At 29.1% G+C, this 26,013-nt stretch overlaps 1 protein-coding gene across 2 annotated transcripts in view; it reads left to right on the top strand.

Annotated features, from left to right (window-relative positions):
• Nucleotides 1-1,983: 1,983 nt before the first annotated feature.
• The window catches only part of LOC129960277 (regulator of G-protein signaling 13-like), a 38,960-nt gene continuing 14,930 nt past the window's right edge, over nucleotides 1,984-26,013 (top strand). The window contains exons 1-2 of one of the 2 annotated variants that reach the window (XM_056073577.1): nucleotides 1,984-2,194; nucleotides 22,820-22,962. In XM_056073577.1, the coding sequence (XP_055929552.1) occupies nucleotides 22,849-22,962 (114 nt within the window). In that variant the 5' untranslated portion in view covers nucleotides 1,984-2,194; nucleotides 22,820-22,848. Of the gene's footprint in view, nucleotides 2,195-7,213; nucleotides 7,234-22,819; nucleotides 22,963-26,013 lie in introns of those variants that run through there. The other variant, XM_056073578.1, reaches the window with a different exon arrangement.

Raw genomic sequence — 26,013 nt, 5'->3', positions numbered from 1 at the left:
AAAATTTTAAATTATTGAAATATGATTCTACAAAAAGTCAGATCTTGGAGTTCTTCAGTTCAATTAAATACAGGATAAGTTTCAAGCATTTTAAATCGCCTTTAGTTTATTTTTTTCATTTGATAGTTAAACGATTTTCCATTCTTTACTAGTTCATGTTTCAAAACTATGAGACAAACGTGGATAGCACGTTTCTTTGTCTTAAGTAAGTCAAATTAAATGCAAAAGTTAAATCTTCAACCATTTCGGGTTAATTTAAAAAAAGGAAGTTATGATTTATTTGTAATGCACAACAACTATAATACAACAAAACTTTTGTTTTACGAAACCGGTCCAAATCAAGTTTTCTTTTGTTTTGGTCTGACATTACACCCTAATAATTTTCAATTGGGGTTCAACTTTTGTAATCCAATCATGACTAATTTCCTCATTAATTTAATGTTTTTTAAAACCTCAAAAGCTATGAAAATAAAGCAAGCTACCGGAAATCGCAAGCATTTTCAATCTATTTAAGAAAAATGGAGGCTGTTCGCCCAAGTAAAAATTATTTAATGTGATCTTATTCAAACTGAAATATTAAAATATAGATCTTTGTCAAATTTTTCAGTCTGGAACTGTTTAAAAATTCATATTTCTCATCTAAAAGTAATCCCATACATATTCGTGAAAGGGCAACCCGATTATACAGCAATTAGATAGGAAATCGGTCAAAATTAGTGAAGAAATCGGGTTTACACGGTTGGTTGGTTGGTTTGGATTTTTTTGGCGCAAGGGCCAATCTCGGCCAAACTGCGATAACGGGTTTGCACTGACCAATTATTCTAGAATAGATTTCGAACTATGAAGTAGAACCCCTCTTACCCGAATGCAATAGTTACTTTTTTCGTATTGCGGAAATTTGAATGAGTGCATAAACTCAGAATTTAAATTTAAAAAAAAAGAAATTATATATAGTAAAACTAATTCATGAAATAAAGTTTAAAAAACATTAACTACAGAAAATTGTGAATACTATATTTTACAAAAAAACAATAAATGATGACAAATTACCACAAATGAAATTATGTTAAGTTAAATTTTATTGGATATATATGCATTAAAATTACGCATGAATAGTACTATATGTAACGTCCTGTTTTAAATGCTGAAAGAGAGTATCAAAGCCACTGATCAGGCTCCTATTATTATTTTCTTAGTTTTTGACCTTTTTTAATTTTGCTTTTTTCTCCCAAAATTGATTCGGAAAATTAGACATTCGCATAGTTCGACTTTGGGTCATTGGAATCCTACCAAATCAATTAAGTGTGGTGTGGAAGTTTTATGAGTGGGTTACCAGATCATGTGTCATGATCGTTATTCAAAAACGATTCAGAATTACAAGGTCATTTTTAAATGAACATAAGTGAAGTCTCAAAAACAGTAGTAATTTACGTAAATACTCTACCCCCAAAATGGTCATGTCTTCGTATATTCCAATTAAAATCACTTTGCAGCTCTATAGGAGTGTTATTCCCCCCCCCCTTTCTTTTATATTCGCAAAGTGAAATAATTTTCATTACATGAAGGCAAACTATTATCTTCATTTATTTACAATTTATCACAATCAGATAAATTGTAAAATTTATTTAAAAATTTAAAATTGATTTTATTTATCAGTTGAACATAGTTTATTTTATACACTCTAAAAGAAAAGGGTACTGTCTACGCAATACGGTAGGACCTGTACATTCAGATAAAAATGTATTTAAAAAGACGGCCCTTTTTCTCCCTCTTAAACTCCGTCTAACTCTTTTCGAGGCGATTAACGATTCAATAAGCCTTTTTCTTTTCTTGTCACTGGACCCACCCTGATTGCCAGACGTGATTAGCCTCCCTGGCAGCAAATCTGTATCCAATTTCGACTCCTCAGATCTCACGATAAAGCTCCTCAAGTATTCGAGAGGGAAACAACACTCATTCATAAACAAGTTGGGCCGAAGAAAGATGCTTTTAGAAAAATGTTGCCTGCTTACAGTTTGAGCATTTAGATGGATAATAAGATCATTTCGCTTATCAAAACGACCACAGCGCCACTCACAAACACGACGCATTTTGTATCACCCGTTTCCTCGCACCGCTAAGCGTTTGCACTTCCCTATTAACAACTCTCCGAAAGGCTGAGACGTGTTTTGGAACGATTCCGTTCATTGGTCAGGTAAGAATCAATCCATTTTTACTTATTAATAAGTATTTATGTGCTAAATTTATTTGTCAAAATGATTTTTGAGTCTAATCTGTATTTGATTTTATTATAATTTGATTTTGTCTTTGGTTTGACTCTTTTTTCTAAAAGAATGTGATGTTTCCGTCAAGTAGATATATGCGTCGCAGCTGCGTGAATGAGAGTGAAACAATTTAGCCATTCCGCTTCACAAGGAAAAAAAGCAGAAAATTCGGTTTCGGTTAACGGTAAAATAAGGAATTTTTGACAGACTAAAGCTGCGCAAATGTTATGCGCATTATATAAAATCCGAATCTAAAACTTCTCGAATGATTTATCCAAAGTACCGTGTATTTATGTGTTAAAAATAAACAATGTATATGCATTAATATTATTTTTTTATAATATATACAGTGGCTCAAAAAATTGAGAATACACCTTACTTTTACTTGATAAATCCGACTTTGAATATAAATAACGCATTACCGGTAAGTGCAAACATGTTTTTATTTTTACACATAACAAATGGTTTAATTTAGAGTAAAAATAAAGAAAAATCAACAAAAAACTTCTAAACTGAAAAGTTTCAGAAGCATTTTAAATAAAGATACGCAGAATTTTACCTCAAAAATTGAGAATAAACCAATGAAATTTTTGCAATATCATGCATAGAACCAAAGTGTCACTATTAATTTGCACGTCTTTTGGCTTTTATAATGGCCTCTAAACGTCGTGGTACCGATTCGACCAATTTCTGTTGGTATCTGAAGATATTTTACCCCATTCTTCATGCAACACTCCTTTTAAATGGGTTTTGTTTCTAATTTTGTGTTTTTGGACCACTGCTTCGAGTGTGACCTACAGATATTCAATGGTATTGATGTCTGGGTACTGTGGTGGTGTGTGTAACTGCTGTTTACAATGAAAAAGACGCCATATTTTGACGTTATGTGCATTCTGTTTGGGGTAGTTGTCCTACTGGAAAATGAAATTTTCATCTAAACCCAAATGTTTAGCACTTTCTACCCCGGATGAAGCCATGCAACCTCAAATCATGACGAAGTCACCACCATGTTTACTGTAGGACGTAAATTTTTTGGATCCAAAGCAGTATTAGGCTTTCTCCATACAGTGCGATAGCTGTCACTGAAAAAATGTAGAGTTTTCTTTCATTACTACATATAGCTTTCTTTCAAAGGTTATTGGTCTGCAATTGATGAGTTTTTGCAAACTTCAAATGCTTTTTCTGAATTTGCAAGCTGATGAACGGTTTCTCTCTAACAATGCGACTTTTAAATCCAGCTTATCTAATGGCATTTATCACAGTTTCCGCACTTACACTTTTGCCTATGATTTGAAAAATTTCTGAAACAAGTTGGATGAACAATATGGTCGCAGCAATCTAAAGAAAAGTGTTAAAAATTTGGGTTTAGATGGAAATTCCTTTTTCCAGCAGGACAACGATCCCAAACAGAATGCACGTAACGTCAAAATATGGTGTATTTTCCATTGTAAACAGCAGTTACACATACCACCACAGTACCCAGACATCAATACCATTGAATATCTGTGGACCACACTCGAAGCAGTGGTCCCAAAACACAAAATTAGAAACAAAATCCATTTAAAACAAGTGCATGACGAAAGGGGTAAAATATCTTCAGATGCCAACAAAAATTGATCGAATCGGTACCACGACGTTTAGAGGCCATTATAAGAGCCAAAAGACATGCAACTTAATAATGACACTTTGTTTCTATGCATAATATTGCAAAAATTTCATTGGTGTATTCTCAATTTTTTGAGGCAAAATACTGCATATGTTTATTTAAAATGATTCTGAAACTTTTCAACTTAGAAGTTTTCCATCTATTTTTCTTTATTTTTACTCTAAATTAAACCATTTGTTATGTGTAAAAATAAAAACATGTTTGCACTTCCCGGTAATGTGTTATTTATATTGAAAGTCGGATTTATGAAGTAAAAGTAAGGTGTATCCTCAATTTTTTGAGCTACTGTATATATTATTAAAAAAATAAACTTTTAAAATACGAGAATATAAAACGAATTTAATAATAAGTGGTGCAATTTTGTTGCTTTCGCATGAAATGAGCTAATTTTAAATATACTTGAGTGAATTAATTAATGAATTAATTAAGCCAGACATATTATCACGAAGACGCTTTTGCAACTTCTTGATAAAACTCAAATATGTGAAAGATAATTTTATCCTTCTTATAGTTTAATGTTTATCATAAGAATAATGGATTAAGATATTATTGTTTTGTTAAGTTATATTGTATGATATTAACTAGATTTGCTATAGCATACATAAAAATATTTTCTCGTCGAATTTCTCTAATAAACTAAAAATATGTATATATATGTGTGTTCATGTGAGTGTTTGTATATATATATATATATATATATATATATATATATATATATATATATATATATATATATATATATATATATATATATATATATATATATATATATATATATATATATTATGTGTAAAGTAACTGAAGAAAGAAGTCTAAATAAAATATTTTAAGATTCAAAGTAACATGAAAAAGTATTTTTGATGAAAACATTTGAATGTTAATGATTGATGACGCTCAAAGAAATATTATTTCAATAAAAAACCTATTTATAACTAATTTTCGCATGTATTACTTTTCCAACATTATTTAAATTATATTATGCATAGCATTATTCCTGGTGAAATTCATTCTGAACGCCGAGTTATTATTATTATTCGAAGTTCCGTATAATTGTTTTAAAATGAAAAAAGTAACGTCGATGCGAAATAGAAAAGTGAAAGACATAAAATATAATAAATAATCATAAAATATTGTTAAAAAATTTTCTAACTAATTAAGAAATAAAAATTGTAAAATGAAGGAGTATTATTTTTTCAAATTTGTCTGAATATGCATCAAACTTTAAGATACAGTTTATGCAGAAACTTAAGATTACTGTTAAATATTGTTGGAGATTTCTAATCATATTTAGAAACAACTCTAGAGAATAATAAGATCCATTATTAGAAATTTTTTGGTTCATGTTCCCCTAAATTTTCTAAAAATAATTGAGGGAAAAGATAGCCGCATTACCAACGAAATGAATTTTTGAAATGTTAATACTATCAGTGTATCTCTTTTATTATGACAGCAGTAGATAGTTAAGTTGAAATAAAACGCATTAATCATTCTTTTGTTAAAATCATATCTATTTTACAAGTTCCTTACAAATGAAAAATGACATAAAAATTTAGTAAATTTAATGAACACAATAAAGTACTGCTTTTAAATTTCCGGTGGGTAAGCTTAGAGCTATTTTGAGTATTCTGTAAATTCAGAACATGATATTCCGTTTGAAAGCATGACTCATAAAAGTAATATGTAAATATAATATGATAAAAGCAAGAATCTATGTATTAAAGACTAGAAATAATATATTATTTCAGATTTTACTTAATACAAATCAGCCCTTTCCTCTATATTGGATTGATTCAAGTTATTACTTTTTCACACTAATTGGCCATTTACTCTAATTTAAGTATTAGCAGATTTAGATATTAATAATAAATTTTATGCTTAGATATTTTAATCTAAACAATAAAAAATTGTGATCTATATAAAATAAAATTAATCCTATAAAAGTAACCTAAAAAAAACTATGAAATAAGTATAAAGTCACAGAAACACGTCATGATTCTAAAATATCGTATGCCTTCGTGGGATATAAATTAGTTCCTTGATTGCCGTGGAATTTTTTTTTCTGTTCGGTGGTGGTGACTAGTTACTGTCTATTAATAAATTATGTAAAGAAAACTAAACTTCTTTTATACTGCCACGCACTTCTTAAATTGCACTGATTGACTCTACAGATACCTCAGACACACAAAAAAAATGGAATATGAGATGTCTATGAAATAAAAACTTGTCTGTTAAACTAAACTAAAACAAGTACTAAACCTTAGAATTACGTCACATTTCTAAAATATCATGTATCTTGGTCTAAAATATCATGTTCGAATTTGTATTTTTTTTTATAACTGTAGGATTTTTTTTCTGCCCGGTGACAGTGACTAATTATTGTTTATTAATAAGTTAGGTTTTGAAAACTACGCTTCTTCCACATTATTACTCCCTGCTTGAGACTCTTTGATTGCCTTTAGAGATACCTCAAACACAAAAAAGTAGAGACTAGAATATGAATTAGGTGTCCTGGCTCAAAGTGCTATGTGAATGGCAATTTTCTCGTAGTTTGCCTATTGTAGACAGTGACCCCCCCCCCCCCAATCCCGCTCCAAGTCTTCAAATTGTTATCTTTTAAGCTAAGATAGATGTCATTAGACAAGTAATTTTTTTGTGTGTGGAGAGTCATATTTATTTCATGGCAGAGTTCTTATTTTGTTATTATATCTAATATTTCCAAAGATAAATGAGTTTCCTTTATCTCTGTTATGCTATGTAAATATTATAAGCCAGACCTTCAAAATTTTTATCTCATTTTTCTACCCTAAATTTTCATACATCACTGCATGATATTTCTTGCATTTCTTTACACATGAATGCTTCATTAAGCGCATTAGTAGAAAATGGGTCATTAATATTCGTTCAGAATCTGTGTTACATTACATGAAATATTTCATTCCTCTACTTTAATTAGGTTAATCATTTTAATTGCGTTTTTATTTATAATTTTTTAAAAATTAGGGCATGAAATATTTAAATATTTCTAGAACAGGACAATTCTGATGCGACCTATCATCAAAAATTAAAATTTTTCTTTAATGAACTTGAAGAAAGTAGTGTTCGTTTTATTCTAGTATGTTGATAAGGGCGTAAAAATAATTTTCTAATCAACTCCTTATTGATAAGAAGAGTAAGAGAAATGTTAACATGTGACAGTAAAGAACGGAAATGGATAATTTTAATGACGCATTTGTTTCTTGGCTTTGTTAGAATAGTCAGTTCGCGGAACGCTTTGAAAGAATTCAGATTAAAATTTTCCTAAATGTAAGTTTGATTTCAATTTTTTCAGAAAGTTTTTTTATTTTTTAATTGAATTAAATTTTTGATCACATAAATTAAAAATTTATGTTCCATCCATTGAAATTTCGAATAGTTTTTATGCAGATTTCTAAATGATATGTATTCTATTACCAGGTTACTTTTTAAAATGTCGAAGGTCATAAAAGGACAAATTAAAAATGTAATAATTGTTTTCTGAGTAAATAATAAGTCATCACTATCTATACTAAAAAGTAACAACATTGAATAAATTTAATAAAAATATTTTTTAGTAAAGCATTTTTATAAATGTATTAAAAAGTATAAAAATTGTTACTTAAAAACATTTCTACTTTTTTATTCTTTTATTTATAATGCATCGTTATAAATATAGAATCTTGGAATGCTTTTTTCTTAAATTTATTGTTAGGTAGCGTCTCTCAGAATCAAAATTTATCCATTAACTGATAATTAAATTTTGAAAATATTAAAATATGCTCTGTCATCAAGAACACGATAGCATGCTAAATTTCAAGAATCCAATACATCAGGAAAAGAATGAAATTTTGATTTCAAAAACCCTCTATACAAACATAAAATAGTCAAATTAAATAAAAGCCAATAAAAAAAGGATTGAAATTTATAATAAATGAGGTGTCATGTCTGAGGGACTTCCCAAATTAGCTCACTTGCATCAAAATAAGTAATATGTTTCAGAAAAATGTGGAAACCGAGTTTTTCATGTCATACTTCCGAATGTTTATTTTTGTTGTGAATCTAGGTTATATAATACTCCCCCTCTCTATTTTCTATCCATAAATAACTTATATCCTTTTATGGAAATGTTAGCTATATTATATAGTTTAAAACAAATTTTTTTTCAGAAATATTTATTTCTGCAACACAATATTTGCGTCTGTAATTAAATACCGCCATTTATATTTGAGAATGCAAATGTAGTCACAAACTCAAAAAATTACTAATAGTTATTTTAACTCATTTTTAAGCTACTATAGTTATTTACAGATTTTTTTTTCAAATATATCGCAAAAATGTTTCTTTACATTCTTGCTAAATCAACAAAACTATAAAAAAATTGACTTTTTAACATGGTTCGACAATTGAAAAGAGCAGTAATCTTTCTAGTAATAGATTATGGAAAGTTATGGAAGAGGAGTTGGAAAATTATCTGTGTTATTTTTGGAAAACACATTACACATTCGTGAAAATGACGAAACAGAATGAAGGTAAGAATGAGGGTAATTAAAGACAACATTTAAAGCACAAAGAATTTCAGTAAAAATCTGGTTTGAATTATGTAAAAATAGTTCCAAAAATGTGTTAACTACCCCTGGACAACTTTATTTATTTTTGCTTTAAAGGAGAATCACAGTGGAATGTATTTTCTGTTTACGAAGAAAAACTGAAGTCTGTCAAAATTCTTAGCCTAAAATCTTCCCACAAAAGATAAATATTTTAAGAAGAGAATAAATTTCTACCACTGATAAAAAGAAGTTATCAATGTTTTCATGAGCATGCATAAAACTACTCAGTCAAGTGTTCTTATCCTAGAGATTTTATCCCTAATTACTGCCATACATAGTATAAAATATTCTGTTTAAATTTATTTTGGGATCGGACTTCGGCATTCTTTTTTTATTCCAACAACCAATAAAAAACTAAGGCCTGTAAAGTTTAACTTATCGTCTCGGATTTTATTTCATTTAGAAGAAAAATGGTTTACAAATATGAATATGAATACAAATATATATTTTTTTTCTCCCAAGACAGAGTATTTCTAGTCAGACAGACAGAAATGAAATTGGGCGAATAATCTATTGTATATTATATATAATAAACATAAATACCCTCAAGGCAAGATAAGTTGATTATTTTTACTTAAGAATTCACAAAGGCTGAAACTTTTTAAGAGTCTTATTTCTGTTAACCTTGGTTCTAATCTTGCTTCATTATGAGTTTTACGAGATTATCCGATTTTCTTTTATCTTAAAAAAACTAAGGTATAACTTTCTGACGAATCTTTTTTCGTGTTTCCCATTTTCAATACAAAATAATAATTATTATTTTAATATAGGAATAAAATGAGGTTACTGATTTAATATAACCTTTTGATATCTTTCAGTAATAAAAAATCAACACACAAGTTCCTAATAACAAAGACATATTTCGGACTTACTATTAGAATTTCATAATAACAGAGACATTTTGGTCTTACTCTCAGAAGATCATACAATAAGGAAACAATGCAGGTTTATTCCAATAAAGTACTCTAACTTACAACACTATTAATTACACATAGTATTCCTACAAATGTACTATAGTTTTGCAAAAACCTTATATACTAGTGAAGTAGAAAATTCTATAATGATCTGTTTGTTTTGATCAGAAATTGCATATTAACTATTGGTTCAGATCATTACATGTTTCACTTCAATTCTTCTAAGGTACATAAAAGCTCGAAAAGATGTGTAAATTTGACAGAGATGCAAAAAAATAAGTGACTGTTTCTTATTTAACACATCTAACCTAATTAAAAATGCAAATTGTTATGCTATAGACTGATTTACGAGGGCTTGTATAACATCTTTTCAACAATCCTTATATAGTTCCATTTATTCGATATTTAATCAAAATAAAGTTGATCTCCTTGAAGTAATTTTTTCTTTATAACATTTAAGAAGTACAAATAAAACTGAATTAATTTACTCCAACTTATTTCGTCTTGGGTATTCATCGAGAAATTTATTTATAATTTGCATATTTACGAGGTTAGCGATTTTCTGTACGGATCGAATTTTAAGATAAATGCTCAAATGATGCGCATGAAATGTACCACAGGTCCCTTTCCTCCGTAGAATGTTAAGCTATAGGCATGTTGACATCACAATATAGCACACAACTGGAAGTTAAATATCATATGATTATGATGATAGTTGAAGTGATACATTTAGTAACCATTTTCGTAAATCTTTTAGGGTAATTTGTAATGTTTGGGCTTTGGGATCGGAGAGTTATAAGTTAGAAATTAGATTTCACCAAATATCAATCGTGTATGTAGATATTTGTACGTTAAATCTGATTTCGTAAGTCTGCGTCCTCCTGATAGTGCGGCTTGGAAGTTTCAAAAAGGAATTCTGGCTCAGTTATATCCTCGTCATCTGATGAGAGTGGGATTTACGAAATGCACCTAAAATAATCGTCTGACCGTAAATTTTTATTATTTTTCAAGTTGCTTCAAAATGAGATGTTAAAAAAATTAAATTTGCTAGTCCTATTTAGTTTCAACTGCTCTACAACGACGAACGAGGCAGAAAATTGCAAGCAGTGTCAGTATATTCAAAAATCAGGTTTGACACTTTATCATAATGAAAATTTTTGAAAAAGTAGATTTTTGATATATATAATATCTAGAATATAATTTTAACAGCCCAAATGTAGGCTGAATTTCATTCTTTAACCAATCTTAATGATTAATATTTCAACAATAATCGATTAATTGTTAAAACTTCAGCTGTTTTCTGAATACATTCAAAATTTTAATACTGTTATTTCCCAGTTTTTAAAGCAAGCTTATTTTAAATGAGAATAAATTATAATTTCATGCATATGTGCACTTTAAAAATGGCATTAATTGTTCTGTCATTTTAAGTTAGATTCTGCTGTTATTTATTTTCCTTGTTTTTCTTTTGGATTGATTATTCATAACTTTCTGATAGTAATGATAATTTTCAAAATAAATTAAATTTATTTTGTTTTTATTTGTAATTAAAGTATTAAAAAATGTCAATATTTAATGATATTTTATTTTTTGTTAATGATTATATAAAGATTGGAATCCTGCTCGAGTCTTAAGATTTCTAGTGGGGCTCTTTGGCTTATTTCTCCGTGAAAATAACGGATAAAATTAAAATGAAAATGAAAAACTAAGAATGAAAAATGAAGAATTAAGAATTATGAAAACTTAAGAATTATGATTTTTACAGACTTAATTACGAAAATTTCTCAATATATAATTAATGAGTTTTCCGATATTTCTATGTTATTTTATTCAAATTAAAGTATAATTCCAATCAAACATGGGCATTATTTTAATAAGTTGAAGCTATAAAGTGAACTACTATTACATTGATTGTTTTGATTAATAAGTGATAAGCAAAATTCGTTAAGCAGTTTCATTTTTAAAACAAATAATACTGACTATGCTTCATTTAAAGCAGGTATTATTATTTCGTATTTAATATTGCTAGCTATACTACTTGTATTGATGATTCAAGATAGAGACTCAGTGTTTCATAGGATTTTTCATAGCTAAACATAGAAGTTATATCGGAGTACGAAAACTCGCTTCTCATTCAATCTTGTCAGAAATCCTGAAAACCAAATTAAGCAATTTCAAGGTGTGGTAGTTGCAGAGTGAGTTTTCTTATTGCTCTTTCAGTGTAAATTGTTCAAATTAAAATATTCCATTCTCGAACTCCAATAAGTTGTAGCTAATCCAAAGATAGGTTATATTTGGTTGGCATTACTCTTAATTACTAGTTCAAGGCGAAATGAGGGCTTTTGATTTTTTTTTCATATTTAATATGGGATACTGCAAAAGTAGAAAGCAGATTTAGCAATGAAAATAAGAAACAGGCTTACACTTTCTCTATACCACTGGGAAGACAGAAAAAGTTCACGAAATCAGCCTTCTCGAAACACAACTATTTTCTTAGGGCACTCAATCATTTACAGATTTCATAAATGACACTATAATCATTGGAAATTGGAGCTTATCTCATAAGTAAAGGCCACGCGGTACAGCTTTGCGTTAGTTCGAGTCTAGAATTATCAAATGTAATTCAGATAATTTCATAAATTTGAGTAAAATAGTTTCATCATCAGCAGTCAGTATTTTGTTCAATAACGCTTCATATTTATATCGAAATTGTTCAATTTCATAAGGCTCCTCGAACAACTCTAAAATACGTAGGAACGTGTTTTACACGAACCCGAAGTGAGGTAACTTTTTGTGATGTCTAATGACTTTTCATGTACTGTTAACTTGAGTTCTAACTGATAAAGATTCGTTCAAACCCGAACTCTGAACCATCATCTTAGTGCTCATTGCAAATATCCTATGAAAATCCATCGTTCTCCCAGAGTTTCCCATTGAAGAAAATCTAGAAAGATTAACTAAAAAATGATATTTATATTTGAATATAATATTTTGAAAGCTGAAAATTCATAATTTCTATTATTTCAATTATTTTTCTTCTTATTTGAACAATTTATTTTAAATACAGCTTCTATAGAAATCTCAGTGGGCTCTTGCATATTAAGATCTTACAGTATTTTTATTTTTTACGAAATTATTTAATTGTATATCATTTCAAACTTCTTTGTGTAGAACATATTGAACTAAATATAGTTTATTCGGTATTTGAAGTCCGTTTAACTCGAGAACGCCTACTGGGTCAAACTCTAAGTTATTTTGAATGTTGAAGCCACATTTCATTTATTTATGTAAACTTTAAATTAAGATTGTTTAAACAAATTTGGTGACACAAGAACCTCATACAGCTTCTCTCAAGCAGAAAAAGTATCCGCATTGCAAGTATCTCATTCTTAATTAATTATGCAACGAAATAAATCACAGCAAACCCCGCCGAGAAAAATTCCGATCAGACTTTGCAAACTCTAAGATCGGCTCTGTTTCACGAATCCGAAATGAGGTAACTTTCGATCAACAGATAGAGTTGGTTGAGATTTATTCAACAGCAATGAAAACGTGTGAGGAAATTAAATTCCTCTCCAAGGTGCTTTGACCACCTTACCAGTCGAATGCTCAATCAATTAAGATATTCCAGGAAATTCCAGTCCAGATTTTTTCTTTAACTTTACTGCAACTTGCACCGCAGGGGTAGTGCCCGCAAGCAGACGATTATTTCTACTCACCAAATGATATTTCCAATTTCTATTTGCAACCACAAGCATCTTTGAAGGCGTGGCAGAGGATTCACTCCTTTGCCTAGCTATCTGCATAAAGAATGCATATTTATTCAGTGACGTTTACATCAGTCGGTAAATGTGGTTTTGTATTATGAAAGAAGCATATAATGTGTTTCAGCTTCGTATCATTTGCAATGGTTTCTACATTATAATTTCGTCTTGTGAAAAGAGGAATTATTCATTAAATAAATAAAAAACCAAAATGCTAGCCCGACTTTGAAATATGCTGCCCTTCATCCAGGCCATTCTTTCGATAATATCTACATAATTTTTATACATTCTCGTTTAATTTGCTTGTAAAGTTTCGTACTGGCAAAAATAGTATTTTAGATTTTGTACACTTTTGTGTTTTCGGTAATAATACACCATTTTAATATTTTCAGTATATAATTATCATTTAATCTCATATTTTGATTCCATATGATTAGTACAACTAGTAATGAATCTGAGAAAAAAATGATCGTATTTTTCTACAATGTTAGTGATAATTAAATAAAAATTAAAGACTAAAAACTAAATAATATTTTTTTTTACATTTTAGGATACTGATATAAACGTTTCTTAAAATAATTTCTTATTAAACTTTATTAATTCCGATTTCGCCAGGGCTTTCGGGTCGTTAAAAAAATTTGACGCCCCAAGTTCGTTGTGAAGACGTTTTTCTGACCCCTGTACTTACACTTCAGTAAGAAAAAAAAAGAAGAATGATTATTTATAAAGCAAAAAATGAAGAATTGATTAATTATAAAGCAAACAGAATTTATTTCAATATACTTATCTGAAAAAATATATTGAACCTTTCAAATCAGTTTACTAATTCTGAAAAATCAGAGAGAGGAGGCTCCATCCATGTGCCATTATCCTAAAATCTAACTATATGATTCCTCTTGGGAACGCGACCGCGACCATATTTTAAAATATTTTGCTGTATATCAGGTAAACAGAGGGAAAACAATAATGAAAAATTTTCGTAACAGTGCATGAATAATTGCTTTAACCTTTTTTAGGGCCGTGGGAAGTATCTTCTCACCAAATTTATCAATCTTTGTATGAAATTATGTAAGTTGGCATCAGTTCTGACAAATTTTTTAGAAAGACAGAAACTTAGATGCTTCAGTTCTTTATCTCCCACAAAATGATGTGTCTTGATTTGTTACTTAATTATTAATTAACCAAATTTATTAATTAACCAAATTAATTAATTAACCAAATTTATTAAGTAATCAAATTAAATTTATCTAATAAGCTAAATGAATCCCTTTTCTTATTCTAATTTCAAGCCTAAAAATATTTTAACATAATATGACTAGAAAAAAATGGCCCTTTAAAGGGTTAACTAAATTTTCATTTCATTGTTTACAAATATCAGATTATATAGGTTTTTATAATTTTTAGCATAGTTGCAAGAAAAATACCTGCTTCTCATAGTTGCAAATCCATAATTTATACAATAGTGGGAAGGGAATATTTCTCAGAAAAGCTACCCATATTTGTACAAGAAATCCTTAAAATCTCCTGGCAGTCAGCCTGACCAAAACGCAATAATTTTAGTCCAAGTGCATTTTTGCTCTGGCATCCTTCTAAACCACGTTAGTTGAAAGTGCAGCGAAACTGAAGTCACAACCTTTTTCCTGTAAATAATCGGCAATCATTCTAGCTTGCCATGATTGAAATAATTCTCACTTCTAATCTCTCGAATATTTCAGTCTCTAATTTTATTGTTAGGGACATGTTACTTTTTTAATTATTTTTGCAATTGGCAATGAAAACAGGACCAATGATTAAACTAGGTAAGAATTAATGAAATATTTTTGAAACAACTTTTTTACTGATTTTTTGGAAGCTCGAAAAGAGAACCATTTTATGCTTTGTTTTCATTTATCTTTTACTCCAATCCCAAATAGCACGTAATTAGATGGATAACAATTAATCGCAAAGTACTCTGAAGATTATATATAAGGATTCTATTGGTCATCTTTAATTTTTTTTCCAAAAGTAATGGTTGTTGCATCTTATTATTCAGCAAAAAGTTTCATAAAAAAATACAAAACAATGTTTTCGGCAAAATAAGAAATAGATTATATTCATGCTGTTGATGAAAAGTATTATCAACGTTTTCAAATAGATGGGACATCTTTATCTGATCAAAATACCAGGAACGGATTTCTTTTCTCAAGCTCCGTTGGGTCATAAAAACATACAATAATAGAAAACAAAATGAATTTAGTGCCAACAATTATGTACAAATATACTGCTTTTGAACATAATTCCCGTGAAGATTCAGGCTTTTTCCACATCGATAAACCAGGATTTCGATTCCCTCTTCGAAGAATGTAACCACTAATGATGTGAAATGAACCTTAACGTGGCTCCTGGAATTCTCAGGTTTCCAGAAAGTTCGGGATGTCCTTCGAATTTTATTTTAAGAAAAGACTATTTAACAGGAATATTTATACACTCTCCAACACTGCAGTTTTAGCTTGCTGATTGGCCAACTTGTTCTTGAGTTTCCAGCATGCTCCATTTCTTTCGAATCATGTTATTAACTCATTAAACAAGATTTTCTATTGCGACAAACTTGAATACAGACTAATGAGAAGCTTCAAAGACACCCACCTAACCAAGACCTAAGACACCCACCATCACATCGCCGAGAATGTTCTTTGGAAAACAGATCGATAAACTGCTCCATCAATATGACAAATGCCTGAAACTTCACGGCGATAATATAGAAAAGTAACCATATTTGTGTGTAACTTAATGTAATAAATTTATTCATTTATTTATTTTTTTTACTTTTTTCACTGTCTCATTTTTATGGTCATCTGAGCTTGAAAAAAGGAACGGCCTCGAATATTCTAATTAAATGATTTTATTTAACTTCACATATTCCATATAGGAATTTAATAATTAATTTTTCATTCTTTTCCTCCTGTACCAGAGGTCACATAGATTTTTGTATATTAGTTGGATTCCTATGAAAATAGAACCTTTTTGATAATTTTTGATAGTTTGATCTTATTATCAAATAATATATTAATTTAGATAAAAACTGATTCCACAGAAAAGATGATATCTAGAATTATGTTTCCGAAATAATGATTTTTAGATCTCATAATATATTTAAAACTAAGAAAATAGAAAACAATAAAAAGTTTTTAACACGTTTCTATTAGTATTGTAAAAAGTGAGAAATAAATATGCTTATCGAAAATCAAGCATTATAAAGAAAAAGAAAAAGACACAACATTACACAATACATTATGAAGAAAAGACACAACATTACACAATACATTATAAAGAAAAGACACAACGAAGAAATTCCGGACATTCATTAAAAGTCAAAATATAAAAGTGATTAAAATATCTAATTTAGATAGAATATTTCAATAAGAATCTCAGGATTTTACTGTTTTGCTTTGACATTTATATTTTTGTTAAGAAATTCTTCAAAGTTAAGGAATTAAGAGTTTTATAAAAATATAACAATTAAATAAGTTATTCTTAGAGGAGGAATACTACTAAAGCAAATGGAAATATTTACTATTGCAATAAAATATTAAATAAATAGATTTTGTACAAATTAGAATATTATTTCTTAAAAATCTAGAGAATTAATAAAAGGTATTTTTTTTCACGATAAAATTTAATATTACTGTTTATAATATGGATACAAGCTTAAAGAAAGTTGATTATTTTGATATAGTGGTTTGCGTAAGGCTTTGCAAAGCCAATACGGCCGCATTTTTTTTTTTTTTCCTGAGTATGTCTTATGTGTTTTAGGCCGGTTTTTTAAAGCCAGAAAATAATAGAATTTAACTAGAACTAGAAAATAATAAATACAAAAATTCTTTAAAAACGCTTTTATTAGTGAATTAAAAAGTGCTTTTATTAGTGAATTAATAATAACATTTTTATCAAATATCTGAAGTTCAAAAGAAAACTCTAAAAAATGTGATCTGTAAAATCGATAGTAGAAAGCTACAATAAATATAATTAGAAACAAAAAAAATTTATTACAGTAAAATACATTATAAATGTGATTATGAATCTTGTTTGCACTTTACACTTTTATAATTTTTGGTTTCTTAAAACAGTGTCTTATGTCTCTCTCTACGATACGAATAAGATTTCTCTTTAATCATTTTTCTAAAATTGGAATCTTGCATCATCATCACTTTAATTCTCGTACGTCTGATATGATGAACTAAGTAATTCACTTTTCTAGAATTTCGATTCTTCTAGTCAAGTGAAGGTAGTTGAAAACACTGAAAGCATTTTATCTACTACACATAAAATAGCGTGATTGACCGATACATGAAATTTCACAAGCCATTTAAGACGTCAAAACGATTTCTTTACTCGGAATTCATCATTTAGCGGGCGTTAAAAAAATATTTATTTATTAGTTTTGATCATTTCACTCTCAGCATGTAATGCTACGTAATTCAAATTTTTAATGTCTTAAATCATTTACAATTGCTAGCTTAATATCCATCGATAATATATACATCGTTTGTTATCTGATTTCTTTCACGTCATTATTATCTGATTGAAGTAATATCTTTGCTATTCACACCTCGAACACGTTTAGACATCAGAAGTTTCTAAACACTCTTGCCGTGTGATGAGAGGGACAGTCCACTCAAACTTTGGCAATCTTTTTTCTTGTTAAACTATTTATTCTCTCTTAAATGAGTAAGTATGTTCTGTTTATGTGCATCAATATTACACTTGGCATATTTGTTCGAAATCAGGCAAAGAATTATCCAAAACGGAATCGGATTTTAGAAAAGGGTTCCCTTTAGAAAAAAAAAAAAAAACAGTGTTTTTCAAGGCAGATGGAACATGGTATTTGATCTGGTTTCTTTATTTTGATATGAAGAAGCTGGATTTATATGGTTTATTTAATTGATTCCCTTCTTTGTGACTATGCAAGTTCTTTTTTGACATAAACAATGTAATTTTGGCTCATGATCGAAACATAAGGAAGAAACCTTAGATGGCATACCATTCTCAAACTTTCACGACGCACTAACTCTCAGCTGATTGACTCAAGATAACTGATTTCGCATCCACGCGATCCAGATACAAGATGAATCTTCAGTTTCAAAGCAGCGATTATACCACAAAAACACAGCCTGCCGTGAAGTAAGTCGTTAACACAAATACTGAAAAATCTTAATCATTATAAAGAAATAAAGGCAAATGTTTTCCAAAGCTAAAGGCAAATGTTTTAAATCTTGTGTTGGTAATTCGCCTTTCGATTAAACATCATAAAATAAATAAATAACGTTTTTATAAAGCTTAACATAATTTTTGCTTCTAACAAACGAAGAATAAAATTAATTTAACGAACTGAATCATGCATATATACATAAATAATGGAAATGAGGCATTAAATAACAAATTCGCTTGAATAACACCTACAATATAATGTAATATATATGGAATAAAAATTTGCTGTTTTATATCGAATATGATGTATATGCGCAGTTTTATCAACCATCGTTAAATTTTTTTTTCTTAGACCATAATTTCGCATTGTTTAACATTGAAAGAGAATTCTCGATTTATTTCCAAATTCGTAACTACCAGTGAATCTAAACTTTTGCTGAAAATAATTTCTAATTTACTGTTCAACATGATGATTACATCAAAAGAAAAAAATATATATATTTGAGAGGAAATTTTTCATGGGTACTATCTTTAAAAATCATCGTATTTGTTTCGTACTTAATTTATAATTAGTTTCTTTTAATAAAATTATATAACTTTTCTTTCCTGTTTGCGATGTTTGTAATGTTTACGAAAACTAAATTGTTAACCAAAAGAAAGCTCGATAATATTTAATTAATTCTTATAAATCCGATCTTACAAATTTCAATTTAGCTTACTTTTCATGCTGTCATTAAAATTTTTATTTCTTTTCTATGAAAGAAGACCTTTGCTATAAATTCGAAAATTTTAAAAGGAGACAAAACAAATCATACTCGGTTAACAAATCAACTAAAACTAATTTCGTGGAATTTAAATTTTCAAAAATAAAAGTTAGGCAAATGATCTGTGTGCAATCTGGCACGGTAGCTTCTTGGAAGTTTGACTCACAAACTTTTTCAGCTAAGCTTCAAATTTCAGGGAATAGTGCTCTGTGGTTGGAAAGTGGTATGTTTAAACATGGGAATGTTTGTCATCAAAGCATCCGCTGGAAGTACTAAGCCTTTTTTTTTTTTTTTTTTTTTTTGACAATTGTTGAGTTTATAAATCCAGTTGTCTTTTAGTTAAGTTTATTCTTCATTTTTTTTTTTTTTTTGCTTTTTTTAAATACAGTTTTTATTGAATTAATTAATGGTTACATTGATTAATTTACTAATCATAAATATTTAGGAAACTATATCTTGTTTTAAAGTGGCACTTTAAAAGTGGGAATTTTTTTCTGAATATTGAATTTGAGAATATTGTTTATTTTTCATTTTCAATGTTATATCCTATTTATTTGTCACGAGTGTCAAAGCGGAAATTTCTCAAGGATTACAAATTTAGCAAGTCTGATTGTATGACACAAATTTTCACTTACAGTATGTTGTAACCATCAATATAAATACGGTCGTCGCCATATGTTTCTTCACTGTTCATTCAACTCTGTGTTCTATTTTTTTTTATTTAGAAATCAAAACTTGAAATATTTTGTCATCATTTTTTGTTAGTTCCCTCTTTTTATCGTTTTCTTGAAAGCAACCAGAAAGAATGTTTTTTTATTGTTGTTGAATTATCTTTTGCAGTTATTATTATTTTATTTATTTGTTTATTTTTTGGAAAAAATTGCGTTCTTCTAAAAATAACTAAATTTGCTTAAAAGTAGATGATTTTCATTTTGTATATTCCTTCTAAAATTACTTTAATTTTAAATGCTTTCCTTCCTTTTCAATATATATATAAGTACAAATTGCATCAGCGACTTTTAGCAGCTTGTCATGCGAAATTTCATGTTCTTTAAATAAATGTAATTCATTTTTTTTACCTTCCAATACTAAGATTGATTTCTATTTGACTGACTTCATTTCTTATGCATTTCAGAACGTCGCGGAATGCATGTAAAAAACTAGCTACGAGCTGCTAATAAAACAAAATGCATCTTCTATTTGTTAATCAAATTTCCTTTTATTAATATTATGATCACATGGCTACACACCTCATTTAAAAATGCCGTTATGAAATATTCCTTTTTGTTTAGATTATATCTAGCATGTTATAGTTATCCTCTGTTACTAGAACACTTAAAATGCACCTGAAGATCTCGATTACAAAAAAATGCAGAAATGTTTAACCAACTATACATCTTCAGATGAAGTCGTAAAAAACGAGTATGATTAATTTTAGTGTCGTTAATGTAATGTTGCGAGCATGTGATAAATAGTATGCTGAACATGCTTATTACATCTCTTCCAAGGGCACGGTGACCTTTCAGTAGAAATGTTCGAAGATGGATGGTGCACCAGTTGAGGGTGAAATTCTTCTCAAATTAGCATTCATGTAACTTCAAACTGGAGAATTAATATCCGTTTTTTGACGACATTTGATGATTAACTCTGAAAGAGAGCATGAAACAGAATTTATTTAATTTGAATTGCTTTCTTTATCAATAAAATGCTAAAGAAAACAAAAGCTAGAGACCCACCCTTTACCTTTTCTAAACAAGAGAAAGAAAGAAATTGAATATATTCGTCATGCCAGTCTTCTCTTTTCGACTTTGGATGACGTAAGTTAATAGTAAGGATTGCTACAAAGGAGCGGAAAACTCAATAATGCTCCAATCTTCTCAAGTATCACATATACCTTAATGTATCTGTTTTTATTCCATTATGGTACACACGTGATATCGTATACATTTCTTTTTCCTTTTTATTTTGTTGATTATTACACAACTGGAGCACATTCTGTTCATTGAATGACGTAAATGACAATGGAATATTTCCACAGAAGCGGAACTTTCATTATTGTTCAAAACCGACTCAATCAAGATAATACCGGAACATTTATTTGTATATTCATTTATTATTTTTTTTTAGAAATCTGACATACGTGTCTCTAACTCGTCTCGATTTCGGATGATGTAAACGGCTGAGAAATATCTCTACAGTAACGGAACTTTAATTCGTGTTGAAATTTCCAGCGATGTTAAAATATACAATTATTTTATACACTTTCAAGTATTCCTTTAACATTTGAGTGGAATAATTCTTAAAAATAATATAACACATTTCAAACTCTACTTCGGCACTGATTATTTACAATTCATTCATAATATTTTCAAACTTGCTGTCCAGTGGCAAAGGACTCCGATTGCTTCCAAAATTGACATGTCTCATATTGAAACTGCTCTGTATTGGCTTTATTTATAAAGTTGTAACTTTAGGTACCATAAATAATTATAATCCAGAGCAATTGCTGTTCTTCAGTCAGACTAGCTACTCAGTAGTCTCAGACTAGCTACTCAAACACGTAAGTGTTTGAGAAATGCATTTATTAATGCATTTAATACATTCTTTAGGAAATAAATGAATACCAATTTTGCTTTAAAAAAAGTCAGATTAAATGCGAGACTCCATTATTCTTGTTAGGATTTCGTGATTATTATTCTTCATAGTGAAAGCAGCACTTTTCTGATCAAATTCTACTTTTAACGATCACCATTTTTCTCTCTGTTATTATTCTGCCTGTTGTATCATGCATTTATTAAATAATGACTTTCTCTTCCATTGATACTAATTAGTAATAATTTTCTCATTTTTTCCAAAATTAACTTATTTTTGAAGAATCTAAACTTTGTATGCTTGTTCAATTCTTGCAAGTAAGTGAAATGAAAATAAAGACTAACTAAAATGTGTTTGCATTCAGTATTGGACCATGGTGGAATAAAGCCATGCTCATGTGATAAATGTCAAATATATTATTTTATTTTAATGCTGAAATTCATTGCGCATGTTATAGGTGAAAAATCCGGTGTCCTGGCATAGGGGTAGTGTGGCTTCCCCGTGATCTGGGCATCCTGGGTTCGAGTCTCGGTTCGGACATGGTTGTTCTTCATCTGTTCTATCTGTGAGATGTGTGAATGAGCCCCCTGTAAAAAGGGGTTGTGCAAGCGAATGTGATGCGTGAGTAGCTAAGACGTACTCTTGGCCCTAGTTGGCGCTACTAAAACAAGAGATGCTTCCTTGGCTTAAAATCGCTAACTTCGTCAGTGAGCTTGTCCATGGCAAGTGCTATTATAAACAACAACAATAGGTGAAAAAACTGATGTGACATCACATTACAGCGTTAGATAATTTTCAGAAAAAGAATAGATGATGTGCGTTGTGGTTAATCTTATCATGTGACTGTGAAATCTCACGGAATAGAAATTGGCTTCCTTATGCTGAAATGAGTCCTCTTATTTGAATAAAATCCTTTGAACGTGTATTTCAAACTAAAATAGTCTCCCTATAGTGAATCAGTTACACATTTCTTGTGAAAGTAGTTAAAATTTTCAACAAACTTCAAAACTGGATTATATTTACAATGTTTTCATATTTGTTTTTAGTTGAAGGAACCAAAATACGCTTGATCAGCATGTTCGGCAGAAGCAAGCAAAAAGATAAATCCACGAGGAACCAAAGAGTCGTCAGTTGGAGTGTCTCATTTGAAAATGTTCTGGAAGATCCTATAGGCCTTAAAACTTTTACAGTAAGTATATAGAATATAGATACTGAATACTTCAGATATCTGTGTGACTTTGTTTTAGCGCATTAACGCCGGCGTGTAGAGCTGGTGACTCGCATTTTAATGTCCTATAGTTCATATCAAGATTTATAAGATTTGTTATAATTAAGGGCATGTGATCATAGAGTTGTAAGATATCTTATTCCTATGCCTCTGAACAATCAAAATCTCTTTCAAGCACATAAGTAGACATTTAGTCGTTCAAAATAATTTCTTTCAAGACCATACAATAACACCCGCAGTATCATAGCTGTTCCTTTTTTTTTTTTTTTTTTTTTTTGTATACTGAAAGAAAGGTATAAAGTTACATATTCTCTCCAATTAAAGAGAACGCCAAGAATTCACGTCTCTGCTGAATCCCACAGCTCATATGAAGAAGATTTTACTACACTGATGCCATGCTTATAATTGGATCTAAACCCTATTTAACAAATCTGGGTGGTTTTGAAAGGCAAATCACAGCTCGCCATCCCCCTACGAGTATTATTTGGGAACTAAGCGTTGCTGCAGAAGTGAAATTGAATGTCCTTAGAACTTATCATCTGGTTCGTTTCGAATAAGCTCCTGCATTCTGATAGGGATCGTACGCTCATTAGAGACATTCCATGATTGCGATATAGATTATAAGCATTCCTCATCTAAAGCTTAAAGTGCTTTAACAATGAAGATAGATGCACATCATGACTGTTGAATGGTACAGTTGCCAACAAAAATAATGGAACACCTCTGTAACTAGTGATTTATTGTCGCATCGTCGTAAAACTGGTGCCGATGGAAATTACTCAAGGGGGCAGATTTGTTTAAATATGCACATTGATTATCTAGGCCAATTAACATATTTCATTAATTAGTATCTCAAAATTTTCCCTTTATGCCTACCAATTAATATTGCTCAACGGATTGAATTGCTTGTCATGAAATTAGCCACCAAAAATTTTTTATAAGTTTCTGATGAAAATTTCGAGAGTTATAAAGTTTTGGAAAATGGCGTCTTCAATGTTAAATGAGTCATAAAAACTTTTGTCGATATCTCAGAAACTATGATAAATTTCTGAATTTTTGTTTTCATTTAAAGAACATAATTTTATTACACAAATGGATGAAATAAGTTTATAAATTCAAAATAATCGATAATATTTACAAATTCTTAAACACGGCTATGATAAAAAAAAACTGAATAGTAACATTGTACAATTTTTACATGACAGCAAAGTTGGAATGCTGAAACACTGGAATCCTAAAAAATTGTGTGCATATCTGTGTTAATTTTCGAAATATTTACAAAAGACTAAAAAATTCTCACTTTGAAATCGTAACGGCTTGACACGCCTACTTGTTGAAGGATTGGATATTATTTCTAATTGTTTCTATCAATCTACTCATCATCATGCATGAATTTTAACTACCGTTATAAAATCGCAAATGAATAATTTCCTAATTAGATGATTTTTATGTAAAGTGAAATTTCCTTCCTTAACAAAAAATAATTATATTTAATCTGTGGTATAAAACGAGTAGAATGTTAACAAGATTTCTTTTTGAAGAAAAAAATACTAATGTTACTGGATTGTGATTTTTAACAAATCATTTATATTTTATAGTATTTCTTTCTAAGATTTAATGATCACTGACTAGTTGTGCATGTCATGCATATTTATTAATTTTTATGTAAAATTTAAGCATAAATCTTATGGTTTACTGTGACTGACTACGTCTGAAACAAAATATTTGAAAAACTGTTTTTTTAATGACTTATTATTATTTTTAAATGCATTATTAAATTTTTTTTATTTTTAAGTGCATTATTAACTTTTTTTTATTTTTAAATACATTATTAACTTTTTATTTTTTTAAATACATTAATAAGCATTAAAATGACGAAAAAGTTTTTCATAAATATAATATTTTTTGGGAAGCAAGGGTAGTAAATTTGCAGTAAAACAGTTAACACTCTGCTCCAAATTGAATGCCGCAACCGTAATTTCTTTTGCATATAGTTATAAGCGAAAATAATCTATTAAATAACCGAAAATATAAGAAAAATTTTGAAAATCAAATAGATTAGGCGGATAAATGCATGTAAATTTGCCTTTTTCCATTAATTAACATCTGAATTTTGATATAAACGGCTATAAATAAAAAAGGATTTCACCAATTGCAAAACTTTAGCCACCCTTCATAGGCCACATTATTTGAAACTTATAACTTACAGACAGTTCTCTCAATTAGGTTTTGAATTATCGTGTTAACGGTAACAGATATTTATGAAAAATAAAGCTTTGAGAATATTGTTGTTAAAGATTACCTTTAATTGAAATCATGGTTTCTATTGTCACTGGAGTTTAAAATTTTCCACAAAGATAAATCTTACCTGCCTTTTTCTTATTTTGAAAGTTTTTCTTATTTGGTTGAGTAAAGAAATGCTCTGTTGAATTTTTGCTTTTGGAAGAAAATGTCTTTTGGAATAATTAATAAGATCATTTTTAATTAATGACAATCCACTTAATATTTATTTTCTCAACTTTAAACTGTTTAAAACTGCTAATACAACTTTATAACCCTAATTAAACTAAAGCACAGGTATAATTGATCCTAACTGCATTGAGTGTAATTGTACAAAATGCTGTTTCAGTTTTCATCAATATGTCAATAAAATATTCATTTGTATTTTGCGTTTTTCTCTGCAGGCAATTATACAGCAATTGTTGATTGTACATTTTTCTAAAAATAGGCTTTATTATGTCTAATATATATTTTGGGGTTCTACCACTTTTTCTTGGATGATTAGCCCAAAGCCTTTCTTTGTTAATATTTACACCAATGCAAATATATATATACTGGCAATGCAAAAGTGACTGCACTTTTCATATCTTATGTGTTACCTTTGTTGCTACGAATTATAATTCTGTAGTAATTTTGAAATGTATCGATATAGCGATGGGTCAATTTTCCTTTTCCGTCTAAAACTTTTGTACATTTTTTAGTTTTTGAAAGAGAGTTCCAACCCTTTGCTAT

The sequence above is a fragment of the Argiope bruennichi genome, chromosome X2 (assembly GCF_947563725.1).
Source record: "Argiope bruennichi chromosome X2, qqArgBrue1.1, whole genome shotgun sequence".
NCBI lineage: Eukaryota > Metazoa > Arthropoda > Arachnida > Araneae > Araneidae > Argiope > Argiope bruennichi.
Note: the sequence above shows the minus strand (reverse complement) of the source record. Positions and strands in the feature narration are given on the sequence as shown.